Here is a 10370-nt window from a genome sequence, read left to right as displayed (position 1 = left end):
CACACTCATATGCATTTATTTTCATCATTAGAAATCATGAACACTAAATATATCTTCAAATTCTTTAGTATCTCCTTGCTCTTCCTCTACCACCATGATCCTTATTCTCCTATTTTCCCTTGTCTTCTCCCCTCAATTTCGACCCGTGACATCCTCCCATTGTACCACAATTACTAGTACCAAAAATTTTGAAAAATGTATGACACTTCCTACCCAACAAGCATCCCTTGCGTGGACTTACCACGCGCACAATCCCACCCTTGATCTTGTCTTCTTTGGTAACTTCATATCTCCTTCGGGATGGGTAGGTTGGGGGATCAATCCTACTACTGCGGAGATGACAGGCACCCGTACCCTAATTGCCTTCCCGGACCCTAACACAGGCCAACTAGTCCTCCTCCCTTATATTTTAGACCCAACGGTTAAACTTCAAAAGGCTCCATTATTATCACGCCCTCTTGATCATATCCACTTGTTGACATCATCAGCAAAAATGTATGGTGGAAAATTAGCCACAATACATGATGGAGCCCAAGTTGAAATATACGCCACAATCAAGCTCTCCCCTAACAAAACAAAAATCCATGTTGTATGGAATCGCGGTGTTTATGTCCAAGGATATTCACCTACCATACATCCAACTACGATCAATGACCTCTCTTCTGCAACCACCATAGACCTCCTTTCCGGTGTTGCAAGACACGAAAGTGACCTAAAAACCTTGAAAATAGTACATGGTGTTATGAATGGAATCTCATGGGGAGTCATGCTTCCAATAGGTATAATCATGTCACGTTACTTAAGACATATAGAAGCATTAGGCCCTACGTGGTTCTACGTGCATGCCGGCATGCAACTCACCGGATTCTTCCTAGGAACCATTGGTTTCGCGATAGGGCTTAAACTAGGGGAACTATCGCCTGGAAAAGTGTATGGGTTGCATAGGAAGCTAGGGTTTATCGCGGTATGCTTGGGAAGTCTACAAACACTAGCATTATTATTTAGGCCAAAGACAACAAACAAGTATAGAAAATATTGGAAGTCATACCATCATTTTGTAGGGTATGCTTGTGTGGTTTTAGGGGTTGTGAATGTTTTTCAAGGGTTTGAAGCAATGGAGGCAAGCCGGTCTTACGTGAAATTGGCCTATTGTTTGTGCTTATCTACCTTGATTGGTATATGTATAGCATTGGAGGTTAATAGTTGGGTTGTGTTTTGTAGAAGAGCCGAGGAAGAAAAATTGAAAAGAGATGGAGTCATAACAAATCCAAGCTCGGAGAAAGCTAGTGGTAGCTTCAATTGATGAACAAATTTTGCTTTCTACTTATTTTTTTTATAAAAAATTCTTTTTCGCAATTTTTGAGATTTAATTTTTACAAATGTATACTAGCTCGATTAATTGAGGCTTATTTCAATTTGCGATAGCCGAGGGAAAAAAAAAGGAAAAGAAAAAACTACTCCTTTGTTCATCAATTGAAGCTATAATGTCTAATCTTCTCCAATTTTGACAAAAAGGGGCCTAATCTTTCTTTATTTCTTACTAGTTCACCTCTTGCATCAATGTTTTTTTCCCTTCATATTATTAAGTTGGCCCTCTATGAGATGCTAATCTAGCTAGTTTGTTTCAAATAATACTAATAAAACATTTAAGTTGAAAGGTCTAATATATTTCATTATCAAATTATTTTCTCTAAACTCATTTTAGTTCTTTTTTTAAGCACAGAGTTACATAGAAAAAATGATGTAGAGAGGGTGGTTTCATATGAAACAAATTCAAATATTGATTAAAATAAAAAAAAAAATTGTTTGTTTTGGTGCTAAAGAAGGGCTCCGAAAAATAAAATAAAAATAGATAACTACACGTAGTCTCAACTGTAAATTGCTTACCCTTATCAAATATATATAGGCCAACCCAACCAAAATTTGCCAGATTAGATCAATAACAATGTATTTGATGGAAAGGAAGATATAGTAAAATAAATCTACCACACAGCACACACAAGAAATCTACCTAATAGTAGTTTAGGCTAATTAACTTAGTGAAATCACATGATGTTAGAAAGTTAAGAGGTTGGTTTTTAAGTAGAAAGAAAAAATTATTTTGGGTATCTAAGTTAGCAAAGTCACCTAATATTTTATTTATAACTGAGTTCACATGGATAAAACAAGTGATGTGTGAGTAATCAAGGCTTATCTTAGTTTATTACTAGATGAAAGTTCGTGCGATGCACGGTTTTTTATACATAAATCTCATGAAATTTTTTTTTTCTTAATTAAACCCTATAATTTTTTTATTATTTTACTTGTTAGAAAACGGATAATTTGTTTTATTTTTATGCAACTTATATTCGACCTTAATTTACTAATATTAGTTATATGAAAATTATAAGTATGATAAATACTAAAATAAAATCATAATCTTGTTCGTATTTTTTTAACCTGATAACGAGGGTTATCATCCTCGTTACCTTCAACCTTCTTCTTCTTATTATTGCCTTGTTGGTCACAACACTACGACTACCATTCCTCCAGATTCAATTGTTCAACCACCACCACAACCAAGTGTTCAACAACTACTATTTCAAGAACTGGAGTTACTAAGTGAAGTGAAAGCCCGAGATCAACTACTTCAAGCGCTCGAGCACAAGTGACATCTAAATCAACAGCAAGAACGAATTTTATTCGATAAATTCACACGATCAAAACAAGCTTTGCGACAACAGGAACAACAAATAATGAATGAATACGCAATGCAAAGTCAACATCAGCAACAACTTTTACAGCGCCTTCAAAACCTCAAGCAATAATGAATGAGTTTAATTTGTTCTATTGTATGTTGCTATCTTTGATTTTGTTCTTTTCGTTGGGTCTTTATTTTGTGTTTTGGTTTCTTTCATTCAATTCGCACCCTTGGGTGACACTGCGACGGATCGCCGAGCCACAGTCCATTTCCGGCAGTACTTGCAAGATGATTACAACATTCATGCTTACACAACAACAACTAATTTAATGTTGAAGTGCAACGCATGGAATGACACTCTTGACTTTGCAAATGTTGTCGTAATTAAGAGTAGTTGTAGTTTACTCGGGTGATCTTTCTTGTACCAATTTTTTTAAAATGTTTTTCCTAGTTTTAAGATTTCAGCTCATGAATATAATGTTGGGAGTTTGATGAGGGATTTAGGGTTTTTAATTTGGATGATATTTGTGCAATTTGTGTTTTGTCGTAAGCCTTCTTGATTATTTCACTAATTTTAGTTTTACGTAAATTCAGTTTATGTTTTATATAAATTCATTTCTGATGTTAGCAATCTTGATCCGATTGAACCATTAATTATATAAATTCAGCATTTATATACTCAAGTTAGTAATAAATGTCGATATAATATTTTATGTATCATTTTTTTCAAAACATTGACCAAGATAGCTAGTACTTTGTAAAGTGTAGGAGGAAGCCCCCTTTTCTCCCGTTTTTTTTTAAAAAAAAAAAAAAAAAGGAAGTCCCCTTTTCAGTTTTATATGAAAGGAGTTGACTAAACAATGGCTTTATTTGAATTGTAAGATACAAAAAATAATTATTTGACTTAGATGAATTAGACACACGTTGACAGTATCTATTATTTTGTCCTAGTTGGTTTAAAAAAAAATATGTCACACCTACGCTCTAGATCAAGGGTTAATTAACTTTTGGTTATCCTCTTACAAGAAATTAGCGTGTGTCATATGACATGCATACTGGTGATGGCGAGGAAGAAAAGGATAGAGCTTGTTATGTTGGATACTGGAGTTGTACAAGGAGATAGATGTAGATTTCATATAATTAATATTTGGTATTCTAATTATAACCAGAATAAGATAATCTTAATTAATTACTTATTTAATCAAATTACGGGATGGTAAAATATTAGCATTGGTTTGCTTAAAATTGTTTTTTTTTTTTTTTTATGGATAGGTATGCTTAAAATTGTTATTAGTTTTAGTTTTGTGAATGTTGGATCCACATTCCTTTGGGATTTAGCATATCCAAAACAAAAAGACCAAAAAAAATAATACAACGAACGACCATGATAGAAGACGGAGTAAAATAAAATAAAATTAACAAGATACGTTGATACAATTCCTTTTATTTTCTACTCATAAATAAGAATATATAAGATTTTTTTTTGAAACAAATCAATTCATTAATCAAAAGGCATACGACATCTACAAATGAAATCTAAATCAACAAATACATAAAATTGAATTAAATTAGGGTTTCCTTCATCAAAACTACGATCGTTGAATAGATCTTGCACTATGGTACATCTCTCGTACACATCGCTGGAATATACAGCCTTTTCGGAGAGAAGGTCTAACGATTTGTTGTAGCCATAAGGGTAATTTCATCTGATGCACTTGAACGCATCGCATCTGAAGATTTCGAACTGGTAATAGGGCAAAAGATGATTACCTTTTTTATGAACCCTAACACAAAAAAAAACCTAAAACAAAAACAAACTACTAAACTAACAAAACTATAGAAAAATTAGGGAAAAAGGGTCGAAAATAGTCTATTTCTTCACTATTTCCGACCTAAACGGCCAAAAACTTTAGAAAACCCCCGAAGGGAGGAAAAGAGGACGAGAGAGTAGAAAAAATTCTATTCGCTTTTAGAATTTAAAATTAAATAAAAATAAATAAGTATGTACTGTATTAGGGAAGAGTACCAAAACCTAGACCCTAGAAGAAACCAATGCATGAGGCATAACAAAGGCCGCGACAGGTATTCTGTTGAAATTACAAGATCGAAAGAGAAACAAAAGAGATGAAAATTGAACAGAAACAAAACAAACTGATGAAAAATTTGAATTGCATTGTGAAAATAACGTACAAAGGCATAATGTATATAATAAACTAAGCAAGCTAAAAGCTAGTATATTCCACTAATTACTAACTCTACTAATAAGAAGCACTAAGAAAATAGTTACGTTACTCATATCTCCTAACAACCACTACTTTGAAGCAATATTATCTAACAGTGCCTTCAACACAGCCCGGGCCATAGCCCTGTGTGGTGGTATATTACTCGCGTCCGGCCCCAGTAACTTTCGTCTTTGGAGATGATGGAGTATGGTGTAATATGAGCCGGTACCCACCAAACTATAATATGCGTTTAATCCACCAAGGCGCAAGCCATTAGCGCGTGCAGCATATAAGCCGATAATTAATTTTGATGTGATTGGAGGGTTCATACGATAGCAATAACATTACTATTGCAGAGGGTTTTGGCGAAGTGGTACAAGGATCAATAAAACAAAATTTAATACGATAAGTAACATAATTAGATTAGGTAAAATAAAACAAAACATACATCTTATAAAATAATGAATAACAATCAATTTATTTTGTTTACCATCAGAAAGCCTTGATATACTTACATTATTTCCAATATTTTTTGCTAATCAACAAATTAGACCTGAAAAAAAAATTCACACCATGAAAAAGTGTAGATAAATAATATTCACATGTTTGTGTCTTTTGTATAGTATATATATATATATATTGTCTATTTACAATTGAAAAAAAAAATCAAAATTATATTTTTAAAATGATGTATACAAATCTTTATAGTATCATCCTATCTTATATATTTGTGGAGTAGCAAATAAATCTCTTATAAAAAATTTTATCTAATCATGAAATGGGTTGCTAGAAAGATAAAAATTGCACATTATTTTTTTTTTTTGAAGAATATTGATAAAGACTAAACGTTATTGTTATTTATTTATTTTGTAGAATATTGATTTTTTTAAAAAAAAATTGAAGAATATTAGTTAATGATTAATAATTTATATTTCTTTTAAAATAGTTTTTTTTGTCATAAACACTATCAAAATTTATCTTATAAAGATGATTAGTTTAAAAGATAACTTTTAGTTTTTTAAATAAATTAAATCCTAATAAATCAATATTCGTTGTTTTTACTTACGTGGCAAAACTCTTAAATCTCATTCGTCACTTTTACTTAGGTGGCAAACGAATTTTTTTAATTCTAAAATAAAATAGAAATCTAATTTTTAATTGGTCAAAATAATGCCTTTGCTTATGTGGCGCGCCGAATGCTCTTAAAAAATGCCTACTTTATTTATATATATTAGATTTTAATCTAGATTTGGCTTACATGTTTTTACACTCACTTGAGTGGATTTTATTCTTGAATTTATTTATTTTTAGATTTGTTTTAGAATAACTTTGATTTATTTTAAGAATATTAGTTGTTTCCTTATCTTTTAGGAATTTAAAAGTTTTTCTATCTTATAGTTTGTAATAATGTTTATATAAGGTCTTGCAAATCTAATATCATATCATATCACTAATAAATAAAGTCAGTCTCGCAACTATGTCACAAGACAGTGACATTTGTCATTCCAGTTTTTCGCCAAGTGTTGTGCCACGTAGGCGACAAATAGGATGCTAACTAATCGAATTTTGGATAGATTTTTGAAAATAAAAATGCATGTGTATACACTTTTATTATCAATACACTACTAATATTTCATATATACATAATTTAACTTTTAATAAAAATCTAATAACTCGGTTTTATTTCCATCATAAAATTCGATTTAAAAAATTCTTTAAAATAATATCCATTTATAATATATTTAAAATAATAGAGAATTAGTAAAAATAAGTTTTACTCGGTAAAAATACTTTCAGTTTAGTAAAATTAATTTAAGTATGATATCGCATGTCTAAATATCCTGCATTTATCAAAAGTGATTATATGACCGTATTAACATTCAAGCCAAAAGGTTTATCCTAAAATTCAATTAACAACCTCGGCATCGCCCGGGGCATAAAACTAGTCACTAATTAATAAAGTCGGTCTCGCAGCCAAGTCACCAGACATCGACACTAAGCATTCCAGTTTTTCGCCAAGTGTCGTGTCATGTAGGCGATTAATAGATATTATTGTGACACATATGGTGCTAAATATTTGAATTTTGGATAGAATTTTGAAGATAAAAATGTTGTAAGAGTTTTATTATCGATACACTACTAATAATTCATATATACAAAATTAATCATAAGTTTGAATAAAAATCTAATAACTCGGTTGTATTTCCATCATAAAATTTATATTAAAAAGTTCTTTAAATAAGATCCATTTATAATATATTTAAAATAATAGAGAACTAGTAAAAATAAGTTTTAATCGGTAAAAATACTTTCAATTTAGTAAAAATAATTTAAGTATGATATCGCACGTCCAAATACCCTACATTGTCAAAAGTGATTATATGACCGTATTTAACATTCTAGTCAAAAAAGTTTATCTTAAAATTCAATAAACAACCTGGGCATCGCTCGGGGCACAAAACTAGTATATATATAAAGGGGAGTTTTTCCCCAAGTTTTTAGAGCGCCACGTAAGATTTTATTTGTTAAAAAATTATTAGAGCGCCACTTAGGATTGATATTTTTAAAACGCTACAGTCAAATTCTGCCACGTAAGATTAGTTTTTTTAAAAAACACTACGTAGGATTATAATTAAAAAAAAAAAAGCGCCGCGTAGGATTAATAATTTTAAAACGCTACAATAGGATTATGCCACGTAAGATTAATTTTTTAAAAACGCTACGTAGGATTATAATAAAAAATAATAAAATTAAATGATTTATTTGGGTGATCAATGAAACCAACATTATGATAAATATTTACAAAAATTACATAAAAGGAAAGTTTTTTCAAGATATTTTAGAGCGTCACATAGACATAATATTATTATTTTAAAAAACTTATCATGAACGAAATTAAATGATTTATTTGGGTGATCAATGGAACCAACATTAAAAATTACATAAAAGGAAAGTTTTTTCAAGATATTGTAGAGCGTCACATAGGAAAATGTTATGTTTTAGCTGATGAAAAAGGAATTGTAATTTATATTAGATCTAAAATTTTATATTAATTATAAAAATAAAATCAGCGCTTTTTCTGTGTGGTCGGCCATATCGTGTGACCAACTGAGACACACCCAAACACTGTTTGAATAACCCCTAATCGATTGACTAACCCTTAATCAACCAAGTAATTCCGACCACACGGTGTGACCAACCATATATGAAACTTTGTGAAAGAAAATATTATCTTTTTATATTACGAATTTTATCTAAATATGAAAAACAAAATTAATAATTCATTTTATAATAAAAAATTCAAGTAGTAAGCAAGCAAATATCACAAAGTTTATTAGATAAATATATATTTAGTAAAACATTTTATTTGAAAATAATACAAATAAACCGTGTATCGTACAGGCTTTATCTAGTCTATAATAAATTTTAGATAGTGATTTGAGTTTAGGAAATTGATGAGCATAAGCTATCAAGGTTAAGGTTTAGACCAAACCTACAACCGAGACTTTTTTCACTAACTTTGAACTTCCTTAAAAGTTTCTCTTGATACTTGGCTTCAAAAAAAACTAGTTTAATTATATTTCTCTTTCATAGAATTTGTCTCAAAGCCTACTCATACAAAACAAGAACTCACTCAAGTTCTTACCCTAAACTCAATGCAAGACTTCACCAAAATCCTTGACCAACTCTTAATCACTTGATCAATTAATAATTTTTATGATTTAAACTATTACTATAAATACTTAAAATCTATAAATATCACTAAAATAATATCCGTTGGCATCATCCCTTCTCCAAATTGTACACATATCAAATTGTGGTAGAAAATATTTTCGTCTAAATCAATTGTTGAGATCATATTCTTTTCCTTCTTTTAACCTTATTATTATTATTATTATTATTATTATTATTATTGTTATTATTATTATTATTATGAATTTATAAGTGAATATTTGGCTTCCTAAGATATTACACCCGATAAGAGTACTCCGTACTATATAACTTTACACCTTCATCAATAATTTGTCCAACGCCCTTCTTTCTTTCTCCATTATCAAAATATTTCTCTTGTTTAATTTCTATGGCTTCTTTTTATCTCTTCCATCTTCTGATTTATATTATATTTTGAGTATTAATTCTAATTAGCTTTTTAGATTTTGCGATTTTTTTAACATAAATTGGATATCATAGAGGTTGTAAATGAAGTTGAGTTTGCAAGTGTTTTCATGATTTAGGGAGTTTGAGTTTTGATTGAGCAAATTCAATTGGATTTATAGAGTTTGCAAGTGTTTTCATGATGATTTGGGGAGTTTGAGTTTTGATTGAGCAAATTCAATTGGTTTTATATATTTATTTCAAATAAAATTTTTATATCGTGCGTTGCGCAAGGCTAATCTAGTTATAATTAAAGTAAAAACTGCTTATACATCTTTGTGCATGTGTCATTTTCTCATTTAAAAAAAAAAAAAAAAAAAAAAAAAAAAAAAAAAAAAAAAAAAAACCAAAATTATATATGAAATCATCCTTTTTTCTTTTCGAAATTTGTCCTTGCAAATTCAATAGTGGGAAAATAATTCTTTATAAATTCGTAAAAGTATGAATATAAATCAACCAAAAACAAGCACATTATTAATGATTTTTCGCTTCCCAAAAATCCTCATTTGCTTAATTTCTTCTTTTTTTTTTAAACATCAGTTGCTTAATTTCTTAATGGCCTAAAGTTAACATTTGAATAGCCTAAAATGTCAAAGTGGATCATTTGTAAAATAAAAAAAAAATAAAAAAAAAAAACATTTAAAATATTTAAAAATTTCAAAACTGAATCAATCAACCAGAAACAAGTATTTCCTCCGTTTCGTAGTAATCGCAACACTTTGACTTTTGAATTATTTATATGCTTACTTTAGACTCTACTACTTTATATCAATATAACAATATATTGTCATGTAAAATATTTTTGGATTAATTAGTGTTTGTGCATATTTTCATTAAATCAAGCTATTAATTAGAGGGATTGCGATTTTTTTAACATAAATTGGATATCATAGAGGTTGTAAATGAAGTTGAGTTTGCAAGTGTTTTCATGATTTGGGGAGTTTGAGTTTTGATTGAGCAAATTCAATTGGTTTTATAGAGTTTGCAAGTGTTTTCATTAAATGTAAAATATTTCTTAATAATATATAATTACAAATATTAATGATTAAAATTGTGCATTGGCATGTATTTCGGTCAAAGTGTTGTGATTATTTTGAAATAGAGGGAGTATTAATGATTTTTCACTTCCCAAAAATCCTCAATTGCTTAGCTTTTTTTTTTTTTTTTTTTTTTTTTTTGAAACATCAGTTGCTCAATTTCTTAATGGCCTAAAGCTAATGTATGTGAATAGCCTAAATTGTCAAAGTGGGTCATATTTAAAAAATAAAAAAAAAAATTAAAAAAAAAACATTTAACAAAATTTTAAAACATAA

The 10370-nt window shown here is 29.5% G+C and overlaps 1 protein-coding gene across 1 annotated transcript; it reads left to right on the top strand.

Moving 5' to 3' along the window:
- LOC110691859 (cytochrome b561 and DOMON domain-containing protein At2g04850-like) lies at positions 1-1981 on the top strand. Its single transcript, XM_021868826.1, has one exon. It carries the CDS (start codon positions 95-97, stop codon positions 1301-1303), a length of 1209 nt encoding a protein of 402 aa, XP_021724518.1. The 5' UTR covers positions 1-94; the 3' UTR covers positions 1304-1981.
- The last annotated feature ends 8389 nt before the right edge of the window (positions 1982-10370 follow it).

This window comes from Chenopodium quinoa, unplaced genomic scaffold (assembly GCF_001683475.1).
Source record: "Chenopodium quinoa cultivar QQ74 unplaced genomic scaffold, ASM168347v1, whole genome shotgun sequence".
NCBI lineage: Eukaryota > Viridiplantae > Streptophyta > Magnoliopsida > Caryophyllales > Amaranthaceae > Chenopodium > Chenopodium quinoa.
The sequence above is the reverse complement of the archived record's forward strand: the minus strand, read 5'-3'. Positions and strand labels throughout refer to the sequence as shown.